The sequence below is a fragment of the Choristoneura fumiferana genome, chromosome 18 (assembly GCF_025370935.1).
Source record: "Choristoneura fumiferana chromosome 18, NRCan_CFum_1, whole genome shotgun sequence".
NCBI lineage: Eukaryota > Metazoa > Arthropoda > Insecta > Lepidoptera > Tortricidae > Choristoneura > Choristoneura fumiferana.
In genome coordinates, this window is record NC_133489.1 from 14,989,992 (window position 1) to 15,004,308 (window position 14,317).

At 37.0% G+C, this 14,317-nt stretch overlaps 2 protein-coding genes across 2 annotated transcripts in view; both read right to left on the reverse strand.

The window, feature by feature from the left end:
* LOC141438121 (uncharacterized) overlaps positions 1 to 4,882 on the reverse strand; it is a 61,949-nt gene extending 57,067 nt beyond the window's left edge. Inside the window, 1 exon segment of the mRNA XM_074101815.1 lies at positions 4,622 to 4,882. The gene's annotated coding sequence lies outside the window, so the exon portion shown is untranslated.
* Positions 4,883 to 5,539: 657 nt separating this feature from the next.
* LOC141438126 (uncharacterized) lies at positions 5,540 to 14,075 on the reverse strand. The gene is made up of 4 exons (XM_074101823.1): positions 13,731 to 14,075; positions 12,868 to 13,066; positions 11,641 to 11,832; positions 5,540 to 7,445 (listed from the first exon to the last, which is right to left on the reverse strand). The coding sequence occupies exons 1-4, from the start codon at positions 13,871 to 13,873 to the stop codon at positions 7,209 to 7,211; spliced, it is 771 nt and encodes a 256-aa protein (XP_073957924.1). The 5' UTR covers positions 13,874 to 14,075; the 3' UTR covers positions 5,540 to 7,208.
* Positions 14,076 to 14,317: the final 242 nt, after the last annotated feature.

A 14,317-nucleotide genomic window follows, 5' to 3' on the forward strand; every position in this document is an offset into this window, starting at 1 on the left:
ATGCAGTTAACCTTTGAACGATTGAAAGGACAACAGCAGGGCTACTACGAAACTCGAAACTTCGTTCGTATCGTGCCATCCCTCTCGCTCTCGTATTAAATAGTATAAGTGTCAGAGGGACACGAACTTCGAGTTTCGAGTTTCGTAGTAGCCCTGCAGAAACAAGAGTAGACACTAGGTACAATGGAATGATAAAATGACCGAAAATTTTAAATTTATCGAAACAAAACATAACAAATAAATATTGTGAAGGTCTCGTAAATGTACATATTTTTTATAATTAATATAAGTAATTGTCTTTTTGACATTTTCCATCATCATATTTATAAATAAATATAATTTAATGAAAGTCATGGCATTATGAAATTAAACTATGAAATCCACTCTTGCGCAGTCACCAGCACTAATATCTGACACAAAAAAGCGTACATAAATATCTGATACGACTCTATTTCTAGGGCCGGTAGGATGTGTCAGATATTTTGCACGCTCCGCTGTGACACATATTTGCAGGTGACTGTACTAGTTGAGCATAGTCCATTCCATACCATATATTACAAAATAATACGCAATAACCGTCAATCTAGTGAAATGATACTTGAATGCTAACATGGGAGCGATGTGATAATGCTTATTACCCCGTTTGCATGAATTACGCGCGCGCATAAGAGTAAGTGTGTCAACGGGGTCCCGCTACATGCGCGCACGCTTGTCTCGGCTTGGAGATATTGTGTGTACTGTTATAAGAACCAACGTCATCGCTGTAGGAATAGTAAAAAATGTGTTTTCGCTTACATTTCGAATATAGGTTAAAAGGTACAGTCGAAGAAACGGAAACGTGTACCATTGAAGAATCTTTTCATAGATAATACGTTTCTTATGGAATTTCTTGGTTGTTTATATATGATAAATGCTGTAATTACTCAAAAAGTAATTAAAATAACAGACCAACAGTCAGATTTACTTTCGCATTTATAGGTGTAATATTAACGATAAGGATTCTTTTATCTATTATGCGGGCAAAACAAAATTTGTTAAAAAATTAAAGGTAAAAATGACATGAGTATGGAAACATTTCATAATATCTAGTTAGTTATTTCTTTATGGTGCCGAAACGTGGACAGTCAAGGAACGCGAGAGGCAAAGAATTGACGCTCTCGAGATGTGGTGCTGGAGACGTATGCTTCGAGTGTCATGGACTCAGCACCGCACCAACCTGTCCATACTGGAAGAACTACAAGTGAAGGAGAGGCTATCATCCATAGTGAGATCTCGTATCCTCCGATATTTCGGACATTCACATGTCCACTCGACGTGGGGAGCGCTCTATAGAACGACTTGTGGTGCAGGGAAGGGTAAATGGGAAAAGATCAAGAGGACGTTCTCCCATGCGCTGGACTGACCAGATAAAAGCCCTAACAAATACTCCTCTCAACACTTGCAACAGAGAAGCGACAGCCAGGGAGAACTGGCGTAAAATTGTTTGACGTGTTACGTGACCACGACTGCTCTGCCAAGAGTATCCGAAAAAGAAGAAGAAGACGTAGAGTTAGTTCTGGCAGGGATGGGTGAGTATACGTTTTAAAAAAGTTCTCTTAGGCCTGAATACTGGGTGTATATTGTCTGAGGGAGCGTCTGAAATAGGGGTTTCGCTCGGGAATTCCCGAGTCGAGAAAACTCGGGAAATCCACGTCAACTCGAGACGGGAAAAATCATTACGAGAACTCGGAAACTTGAGAAATTAATCCGCAAACAAAGTTGAACTAAAATAACGGTATTAAAGGTTGACGGTATTAGGTAAACCATCCAAATTATTATTTACTATTGCCCGCCCCGGCTCCGCACGGGTACAGTTTTCACAATAACCCTCCTTTGGGCAGTCGGGTAAAAAGGTCTCAAGGACACTTCACACACATTTTTCAGCTCCATTTCCCAAAATATATACCCACGCGAAGCCGGGGCGTGTCGATGTAAATAGTATCTTATTGTATGCGTTTTTCAATTGTATTGATATTGTTATTTTAAATTCGTTATATCTTTTCAATGGAATGTCCCATTTAAATAATTCAAAAGAAATCTACAGCCATTGAATCAGTCTTGAATGTGAAATTATTTTATTTGGATAAAGATTAATGCAAAGTTATGGATAACATGATTTAATTTACGTGTGCATATCTATCAACTTTTAACTAAAATGTTAAAAGTAGTTACAGTGACATATATTTTGGAGATATGGTACTGTGAAGCTTTTCTTAGATATTGATATATTTTTTAATATCTTGAAACATTTTTTGTTCTATCATCTACACTATAGTTTCCGCAGCGCTTGCGATGTCAGATATTTTATTTATTTATGGCATTTTTTTACACTTTGAGTTACATTATTGAAGTTTTACCTCAATTTTTTCTGGCAATAAATATAGCTTATGTCACTTTGGGATAATGTAGCATTCTAATGGTGAAAGAATAATTGAAATCGACCTAGTAGTTATGAGTTTATTCGTAACAAACATCCAAAAATACAAAAATATAAATCATTCTTCTTTGTAATATTAGTATAGATAAATATAATTGTTGTTGATTCGAAATTGTAATTTATTTTAGTTTGAATTATTTTAGATACATTTTTGAAGGTTTTTTTCTCGAACAACTCGAGAAACTCGGGAAACAAAATGAGTCTAGAAATCAAAAACTCTTGTCAGAAACCACTGAACCGATTGCAAAAATCTTTCACTTATAGAAAGTAGCATCACTTTGTGTTAATATCATCATCATCATGTCAGCCGAAAGACGTCCACTGCTGGACATAGGCCTCCCCTAAGGCTCTCCACTCAGACCGGTCTTGTGCTTTCGGCATCCACCGCAATTCCGCGATCTTAACCAGGATTAATTAATATAGAGCCTAAATGCAAGGTTTGATTCTACTCGCATAACTGAGCTTCTTTTGTTATGCAACTTCTCAAAAACACGTGCAGTGTTCATTTTATTTTTTTCATACAGATTAAATGTAATTTACAATATACTTATTCAACACAATACTAAATTGACGACACATTGAAATTTTTATCTTAAAGAGATGTAATTTTCAATTTTAACGTAGTTTTTTTATCCCGGAACGCAGGCAGAGTCTTGGACAAGAGCATTGTAATACCCTTAAATACCCATTGTTACAAAATATTTACTATGCAGGACGATAAATATTTTCATGTTTCACTTCTCATGACTATGTAACTAGTCAATACACTATCACTCGTTCATTCACAACTTGTGTTACGTTCACGCGGGGCCACTCCCGTCGCCGATGGCACTTTAGTCTCTTCGTAAACGTAACGGGATATTAGTAATTAAATGCAGAAAGTTTCATAAAACCATGTGACAAATGGCAGTCAGTATGCAGACGAAACGAGTTTGGAGTCCCACGGTGTTGGGCTTGAGCTCCGTTGATGCGATCCGAAGTTTCATGGGCAACGTTTATTTTAGCTAATTAAAATCAGAAGCGTAATATAATTAGGAATGCGTAACGTTATTCGTAATAGTCATAACATAGATTAAGATTTTTTTGATTTAAGTTTTATCGTAGTATCTTGGATTGTTGCATTGCAAAGTCTAAATGTGACTACCGTCATTTGTATACCATACATTTCCGTATCATATTAGTATTATATTAGCTGTTGATATTACACCTAAGCCTGCACATCTTGTCAAAAGATGAGCTAATAATGGATAACTGACGTTTATACGTGGGTACAGTCGGTGCCCTAACATAAGTCACATTTCTATACATTACAAGTAGTATGAAAAAGTGGATCCATAAATTGGGGAATCGATCGTAACTACATAAACATGCAGTGCTGAGAAGTAAATTTTCTCAAACGTGACCATACAAATTTGAATTGTTCTGTTAAGACTTTACGACAGTTACATTTTCATTTATTTTCTACTGTTGTTTCCTTTTTGGATTACCTAAAGAAGTATAACTCAGCCACCAATTGGCACCTTCCAGGCTTAAATTTATTTGCAAATCTACGTTGCTAAATACACCATCGCTGCCGTTTATAGTACTCCATATAGCAATTAAGTTGATTGGCAGAAAATCGTTAATTTGTTTGCTTTTATGAATCCTGGCGTATAATTGTTTGTACAACATAACTAGCGAATAGATATATTAAAGTCATTGATAAAATACAAAACTGCGGCCGAACAGCCTTTATACCAGAGGAATGCGGCTTCTTGTGTTTTGCAAATGTGTGAAGAGTTAACGGTACATAGTAATTTTAAGCTAAATACGAAGCACCTGTTCCGTGACTCAATACTTACAAAGAGTCACTTGCTAATGTACCGTTAGTATATAGCTGAAAATGTGCTTGGCGATTGTACTTAAGTTTTTTGTAGTCATAAGCATTTGAAACTTAACATCAATGAATGTGCAAAATTGTTCAATATTATTCGGTGCTAAGTTGGTCGTAAAAGTTGCACGTTGATGTCTTTTCAACGTGAAAACATTTTATCGAGCTTATTCATTGGTTATAACTAAAAGTGTTACCACAACGACACTGAATTAAATTTTGAAGATGTTTTGCATCTATATATATTAATCTAAATTAAAATTTAAATTGTTTACCTTTATATTCAAGCAAAAAGCACAGCGCACGTTGAGTGCAAACTCATTCAAACGCAACGTCTCATCAAACACTTCACTCGGACAGTTCCACTTCAGTCTCGTAAAACAATCGTGTACTAGTTAAACCGTATTCGGCTAGTAATATTGGGTTCGTTCGGAAATCGAATCTGGATCATGAGCGCAAGGAACCGCGCAGCCGCGCACGTCTACGGACTCGTTTGGTGTGCGCCCGAGTTGCACTTGAGCGTTGAACTGGCGGCACAGCCCGGCCGGAATGCGAAGGCTTCACACTTCCAGGGGCATGCTTGAAACGCTGTAAGTTTAAACTCGTCCGGTTAAACCGATACGTCTATGTAGAAGTAAAGTAATTGTAGCGCAAAAGATGAATGCGGGCAATGGACAGCAAACCGCAAAGCAGTTCGGAAACTGTTGTGGTCGCCGGCGGCACCAGATAGCTTAATTGATCGCTCAATGATCGCTATCTCCCAAACGTACGGTTACGTTTGAGCAAAGCAGTTTGCTTGTTATCGTTTGAATTTTGGTACCTATCAGAAACATGTCAAGTGTAGTCCGTTGAGTGTCTTCTTTCTTGTACCTCAGTTAAAAAGAACCAAGTTAAACTTCCTTATCGTAGAGTTATTTCATGGTACCTCCTATAATCTCTTAGTAAGATTGACGTAATTGCCTAATAGAGAAAAGTAATTACATATTGCATTTTTTTAAATAACCATTAGTCTAATGTTTAATTAAGATTAAATTATTTAACATGTATTTCGATAATAGAGGAAATCTTCAGGATAGCTATTAGCTAAGGTAAGTTATAATAAGGTTGAAAGCAGTTTTATTAAGTTAAAATATTTTCTTTCATTCTAACTTACATAAAGCATTCCAACGAAATACTACGAAGTGATCATAAATCTCCGTTCCGCACATCTACAATTAAATTGCACATCAAAAATAATTTGATGTTTAAAAACATGAAGACACACACACATCAGCACATTTACATTAAAATTGTAATTCAACCGTACAACAAACTATAAAATTATCTAAAAAAAACGCTAAACAATGAAATTACATCCTTATTCTAACAAAGCAATGACTTATAATAAAAACGCCTCGTGCATTACTATGCTGTAGCTACGTAGTAATTATTGAATTATTGGCCGGGTGTAGAGTTATGTAGGGAGTGTAATAGCGACGTCCTGTGCATATCCTAGGAGCCTGCGGCGAGCGGCCGTCGACCTGCGCCGGCGACGCGCATACCGACCGACGCAATAGCTTAAATTACACCTTCGGTAGAATAATGGCTTATAAATGTAATTGTGCTTTTTGTAAGGTCAACTGTTAAAATGTTCCAAGAAAAATACCAAGTGGATAAACTTACATACTTATCTACAATACGTATAATAAGTAAACACTGCACAATGCCATAATGTCGAGTATACCATCTCTCTTATTAGTTAGTAACGAACACGAAACAAGTTATAAATATTAAAGTTGTGAACCATAAGTGTGCTAAGTCTGTCAGTTATTTTAGTAAGTTTAATAATTTACTAAAGTTCACTACTAAAAATAAATCATCGTGGGCTTTTAGTAACTATACGCACAAATTAATACTTCTGCGCCTACATCGCATGAGACGCAAATATGTCTGCCTGTATCACTGTAGACGGGCAAAAATTTTTTTTTTCAGGTGAAGGACCTTGACTACTCTTTAATCTAGAGTAAATTGAAATATTTTGCACATTTCACTATGCTTTAATTGCATTAAATGACTGTAGTTAAGTGACCGTCAGTGTGCGATGCACCTTACGTTTAAGGTTTCGCCATTAAACCTTTATTTTCCAGCAGGCAATGCGGGCGTTACATCACATAAAAGTCATGGCAACACTACAAGGAACCTATATTTTACTCTGAAATGAATGAGCTTACCGCATTTTATAGGAATAAAAGAGGCCTATATGGACGCATACTGTGCTTTCAAATTTAACCATTATTTGGACAATCAATAAATTCTTATTCAAAACTCATTATAATATGTATTAATTTATTTTAGTAATTTAAACAATAGAAAAAAACATATAGGAACTAAAATTGAGCAAATGTTATAAGTCTTATAAATATAGTACACAACTGATAATTATAAGACCCGATTCAAAGAGAACTTGCATTATCTCTAATAGGAGTTTTCTAAATCTAGAATGTAAGAAAAAAAACTGCAAGTTCCGTCAAATCACGCCTAAATAATATTGTGTTTTTGATACATGGCAACAAGAAGGCAAACCTGTATTTTACTAACTAAATGACTTAAAACTTTCGAAGCCGTCGTTGCCGTGTATCAAAATTTATTTTTTCTACTAAACAACCTTGGTTTTCGAAAACGCATTGGCTTTACCAGACTGCCTAGCTGCGTCGGTGGCAACTAAAGCAGCTGAATAGCTAGTGAGTCGGTTGATTTAAGTATTTACAATGATTCTAACAATCACCACTACATAGAAACTTAATAAATATCCTTAGACAGGATCAAGTGGTGCACTAATAATTAGAGCTATGCCAACCGCTAGATGTCGAAAATGCCAACAATTTATTCTTCCTTGTAATGTGTTGCTATGGCATCTAAAATAAACTGGAAGGTCCTCGGATTTATCCAACTCAGTCCTGATGGCAGTTCCCACGGTGACAGGCTCCTTGCTTGCCGACCTACCGTCCTCTCCAAGAAATAGTCATCGTATTCCCTATCGTAATCCGGTAGGATAGGGTTGAATTTAGCATAATAAATAGCAGAGAGGCACGCGTACAGAAGTAAAGCAGCCGTGAAGAGCTGAAAATAAAAGAAACATATGTCAAAAAAAATGCGTTTCAAAAAGACGTTCAGTTTATGTCAAAGGAAAACCTTCAACGGTATAAACGTCTGACCAACTAACTTATCATTATAAAGGCATGACCTCCTAACATAGAGCAAAAACAATGTCTCGGAACAATCAAACAGAAGACAAATTACGCCAAGCTATTAAGTTGTCACGCGGCGGCCTTATCTAGACAAAGTAGTAGTCATGAAGCTGAAACTTTTCAGGCTACATGAGGCCACAACAACATAACACATTTTTACAATGCAATAAAACAGACACAGCTCAATAACGTATCTAAATGCGTTCCAACACAACAAATAACAAATACAATTTTTTATCTATTTTGTTTTATTATTTATAATCAAAACAACAATAAGTATAAACAAATCTTATAACTCAATTTTATCCACTTCCTGGCTGTGAAATCGCTCAAGTTCCGTCATAGAAATGAGCGTATTTAAAACTTACTTAAATCGGTTTTACTGTTTGGGAGCTACGGCGCTACAGACTGACACACATTTATAAACTTATAACACCCCTCTTTTGTGCTATGGGTTAAAATTGTTGTTTACATATTATAATATGAAAACTAAATTGGGTGTTAAGTAAATTGATTTTTCAACACAGTTACTCGTAAATTGACTCTTATTACACCGTTTTTAGGGTTCCGGAGCCAAAATGGCAAAAACGGAACCCTTATAGTTTCGCCATGTCTGTCTGTCTGTCTGTCCGTCCGCGCCTTTGCTCAGGGACTATCAATGCTAGAAAGCTGTAATTTTGCAAGAATATGTATGTAAACTATACCGACAAAATGGTACAATAAAATTTTTTTTAAAAATATTGTACCTTCCATAGACGTAAAGTGTTTTTTTTTCTCATCCAACCTTATAGTGTGGGGTATCATTGGATAGGCTTTTAAAATCATTAGGGGGTTGCTAAAACGATTATTCGATTCAGTGATTTGTTTGCAAAAGATTCAACTTTAAAGTGCAAATTTTCATTAAAATCGAGCGTACCTCCGCTAAAATCTAAACCGGTGGGTGGATTTTTTTTTAAAAATTCAGTATGGTAGTAAGTATATCAAACATTCAAGGAACACTATAACGGATAAGTTTGCTTGAGAATTATTAGTAGTTTAAGAGTAAATAGCAGGCTAAGGTATAAAATATACCTAAACTTGGAAGATTCCGTATCAAATACGAAATCATTAGAAAAATATTACTTATTTTTTTCATAATGGCTACGGAACCCTATTTTGGGCGTGTCCGACACGCTCTTGGCCGGTTTTAGTTTCATAATTCAGCATATTACCATACTTGTGGCTGTAAAAACATTATCGTACAGGTGCTGTAATATATATATTTTTTTATTTCAGAAAAAGTTTATTTTAGGATTAACACGTTCGGCCCCGGCAACGATCCACTAAGCTCTTACGCTATGCCTACGCATATCCCACAGCAGCAGGCACTTCTATGTACTGATGAGCCAAAGGAAACTTTCCAAAATTGCGAAAATTTTCATATTAGGAAAATTTCGGAAACTTCTCACAATTTTGTATGGGGATTGAAACTTTCCGTTTCTTAAGTTTAAATTTCTTATATTTCTTGTGAAAATTTACAGAAGTTTGCGAGAAATTTCCCAACTTTTTGGAAACTTTGTGCACAGAAATACACATCGAGGCACGAAACGCGAGTGATAGTAATTCGAAAATCGAAGTTCGTGTCTTACCGTCCCGTCAGGCCCTATACCACGAAGTGCACAACTCGAAGTTCGTATGTTGCCGTCCCGCTGACGCTTATGTCATTTAATACGCGAGTGAAAGGAACGGTGCGATACGATAACTTCGATTTGCGAGTTTCGTAGTAGCGCCTCAGGCGCCAATGCTTATATATAATTTAATATGAGAGTGACAGGGACGGTACGATACGAACTTCTATTTTCGAATTTCGTAGTAGCCCTGCTGTTGCCGCCAAAATCCAGAGAAAAATACCTGGCGGCTTACGAAACATTCAGTCAGTGGAAAAACAGCAAAATCGCCAAGTCATATTCGGAGAACGTATTTTTAACCTACTTCAATTAACTGACAAATAAATAATAGCCCAGCTCGTTATGGTGTATATGTCGGCGGCCGATCGTAAAATCCGCCAGATCACGAAATTCCTAGGCATATCATGAAATGGCGCCATTTCATGATATGCCTAAAAGTTGATTTAGCGGATTTTGCGATCGGCAGCCGACATACATACATACTCCATGTTGAATAGCACAGTAAGGACCAAAAATGAAGCTGAAAATATTATGTAGTAAATTCACGGTATTTCTAAAGAGACGTTCTGACGGGTATTGGTCAAAAGTCAAAAGTGTTGTCACCAACTGATGTTGAAAGTTTTTAAAAGTTACTAACAATACGAGTGATGAAAAACGTCGTATGCAACTCGTGTGCATTAATCGTTCCACATTCAGCTTCCTTACCGCGCTCGCCTACGGCTCGCGCTTATAATAATCACTGGTGTGTAATGACCAACTTAGCACACTTGTATCATAATGTACTATTATGTGACTTTTACATTGTATCTATCTATCAGTATCAGTATCAGTAGTAGTATTGTATATAATTATATTTATCCGTTGCTTAGTACCCATAACACAGGCTTTGGGACTAGGTCAATTGGTGTGAATTGTCCCGTAATATTTATTTATTTATCTGTAAAATGTTTATTTGTACTTTGTTTTTCTAATTATCGGGAACCTTTGAACCCTTTACGAGTATACAAAATGTTCTGGTAATCAATTAATTAATGTACCTAGTCATATCTACATACGTGACTCATATAAGGACAGAACAAAGACAGAATCTATATAAAAAACATAGTTAAGCATCCTTGGCAGCCGTCGCGCTACCGATGCTTGACGACCGTCGGTCGCCCCATGCCGGACAAACATCAAAACTATGTCAATGTTATGACTACGAGTCCCTCGTTATACCTTTTTGCTCGCCACGTAACAACGTACGTAATCGTCGTTTTTCACACAAAGTAATTAACAATAATATTTTCTCGCTACGTTGCGCTACGGTGGGCTTGAGGTCAGTCAGCTTGTACGCCTAAATAAGTTGATCCGCTTAGAACTGTGAGGAAGGATAGCTTATTCAGATAGATTCTTCTCCGGTAGGTACACATATCTTTTTCACTTCTCATGCTCTAAAATTAGGTCAATATAGCCTTACGAGGCGGGAGTAAAGAGAGTACTTTAGTCCCTACGGAGTAAAAGTAATTATTTTTTTAATTTTCTTTGAATGATAGATAAACTCAAACAGCCAGTACTTGCTTAGTTTTTGGCATAAAATAAGATAAGTATTGTGTTTTCATGGCAAAATGTTACGTTCTTAGTCTACGTGGTATTAGTTCTATGCTTTTTCCGCACAAACTATACACAAACTGGAATAAATAGAATAGCGCCATTCTATTTGTTCCAGTTTGTGTATGGACCATTTTATTATATCTGTGTCTGGTTGGAAAAAAATACTTACCGCGAAAACTTTGAAATTATTGTATGTAGAGCGTAAATCATAAACGATTAAAATAAATTGATTATTCTCACAAAGTCGTCAAGTGATAGTGAAAATTATGTTGTCTGTATCTTTAGCTGTATGTATCTTTTGCTGCCGAAATCTAGAAAGATTTATTTAAAAACCTATGAATGTTTTATGGACTGGAGGAATAAGAAAAGTATTAATTCTTTCACAAAAAACGTTTTCTCGCAATCGAAGTGATAAATAGAGTTTTCACCTCGAGACTAAAAGTCAATATAAACCCTCGGATAAATAGACACCCTCGCTAAAGCTCGGGTGGCTAACTACCTCGGGTATATATTGGCTTATTTTAGTCCCTCGATAAAAAATATACTATCTGAAGCAAGTACATTGAAGGAAACCGAGTTGCGTACAAGGGTGGAAAGATTTTTAAATCAATTTCACGATCATTTCTTTGCAATATGTATGTAATGTCAACATTTGGGGTGAATATTATTACGCAATTTAGTTTCTTCGACTGTGTAAAGGATTCTCTTCTAGACACTTAGAGGTATTTTGTTTGAATGAGCTTTTGTAAAGACTCGTAAAACAATTTACAAAACCAAAAATCAATCAAAACTGTAAAAATTGTTAACCTGGAAAGCGCTCCAGAACTTGAAGGAACCTTCGTTGATGATCCAGTCGTAGTATCCAGCCCAGGGGTCCGTGTAACGGCCCTGCTTCATGGGCTTAGCCGTGGTCGTAGTCTCGTGATGGTGCTCGTCATAGTAGTCGTCGAAGCCACGCCCGCTGGCTATCGTGTTGTTCTTTACTCTTGTGCCCCGTTGCTGGAAATACAAGACGGTTTTTGATTGAATTTAAGACACTATGAGCGCTTAAAAGTAGCCATTTTCTTTTAAACCTGATCTACGTCACGTAAAATTGCGGAAAGGGATAAGTATAACATTTTGTTATAAGTTACATTATCCTAATCGTATAGGTTAGGACCTAGATATCCTATCCAGCCAGTTTCGTAGCGACAATCACCCGTTTCTAATCGTTTATACTCCCGTGGTTTACTCATATATATTTAACGTGAGATGACCACTAACGAGCCAGTCATATTCTATATCCCTTTTCTCTAATTTACTTAGTGTACTGAAACTCTACCATTATTATATTTATTTGGAATTTGACCAATGACCGTCGGCAAAAGTGGTACAAAAAAACCGATTGCGATTCCATAATAACTCATTAAACTTCAAATTCAGATGTATTTCAATTTATTTGGATAGATCATACAACCTTAGCCTGTCTAGAGTCGTACCTGAATGGATTCAAATTAACCCATATAACGCTTTCAGGATTTGTTCTACATAAACAGCTTGGAATAGATATTTGGTTCATGTGGTATTGAGCACCTACAGCATATTAACAAGCATATGTCAACACTAGTCGCGATTGGTTCCACAAACAGGGGTGAAGCAGTTAGCGCCGGCAACAACGGGTCACCCAGTTCAGCAAGTACCGTTTGGTGACCCGGTTTGCTGAGTACCACGTGGTGATAAGGTCAGGGGGATTTCTATTTTTAAGCAAACTCACACTGGGCGGGCAGTAAGACAAATGTATAATACTCGTATATATATGTATTGATGGGATGATTATACTTGATGAGGTAACTGACCAAGCTAATAACCAAAAAAAATTAAGAAAATGTATTGTTTTACACTCTCACTACTTTATTGCATCAAAATTTTGCTAATGCTAAAGTATTTTACTGTCGTAGTGCTCATGCCTTCACCACCATTATACAGGGAAGGTCCGCCGGCACCGACGATGTCAGATGTTACGGGTTGTAGCAGTTGTAGCCGGCAGACACTTACCACAAGAGCAGTGGTGTTCGAGGGCGGTGAGCTAGCACGCTTCTTGTTGATGGTGCGGACGACATCGAGCGCCGTGCGCAGAGCTGTGAGGATGAACTCGGAGGGCGCCATGCCGCCACCCTCGCTGCCGCTGTCGCTGCTGGGAGGGTCCGCCGGCGGGGACGAGGCCAACCCACTGCTATAGGTGCCGTAGTTGGAACTGGATTCAAACGCAACGTTAAATAATATTTTTTAGAGTGAAGTACCTACTATTGGTCGACGGGAAAGAACTTTAACATAACTGGAAAAAAATATTTTCTTAGGTTTTTAAAGGTTCTTTAGGTTTAGTTCATTGATCCAGTAGTAACTTCAGTGTCTATATGTACCTAACCCACTTTAAAAATATACGATAATCGAAAAACACTACTAGGTAGGTACCTACGTTCAATACATCTTTTAATCAGGTAACCATTTAATAAGTTTAGCTATAAGAATGAAGTTAATAAAGTTATCTTTTTATTTTTAGATTACAATATTACGCGGTTTTTGTAGAGGATGCACGACCATATCGAAACCTGCTCTGGCAATCAACTTATTTAAGTTACTTTTTTATTATTTTGAGCTATTTAGCTATCCCGTTTGAAATATGCAATTGCGACACTACTTTACCTATTGATCTATTCATTACATTATTAGTAAAAAAAACTATGTAGGACATCTATTCTTTCAAATAAGATATCTAATTTCTTTCAAACTAAGTACTTACATGAGAAAGATGAAAAACTTTACTGGGAGGACTCTATCTAAACTCATTAAAAGTGCGAAATCGACGTGACTGCTATAGTATAATAAATATGCTATTTGTGATCAAAGCACGTACTCACCGCAAAGGTATGTATTTGTAGGGCGGCGTGTGCGGCGTAGCGGTGTCGTAGCGCGCCGCTGCGCTCGCGCCGGCCGCCCACAGCGCCAGCGCCGCCACCCACACCACTCCATGACACGTCAGGACGAACCCTCTAGATACCATCTTCCACCCCTTATATTTACCCTCACCCTCACAAGTTTCAAAATATCCAAAAAATCTAAGTAAAATGAATAATACTCCTTTTATTTCTATTTCATTAGTATTATGTCACTTTGGTTTCACTAATAACTTTCAGTTTTTCTTCGTACAGGTGATGTGATCGGGTGAGAGTTGGAAAAACGACTGAGTGATTTGAAATGTCGCGCTACGGTTAACCTCGGAAAGAGAGCTTCTGAAATATGAGTTCTGCAAACACGGTGAGCATATGTTGCTTTCAAGTGGCGTGCTTATTTAATTTACAAGTTTGACGCCTACACGTTTTAAGGAGAGGCTCGGTTTAGCATTCATATATCCCGAGGCCTGGTCATGTAAGGAAATATTGTAACTAAAATAAATCTCAATATTTTTTCTAAATTTCTCCGCAATCTGTAAGTTATTACAATGCAT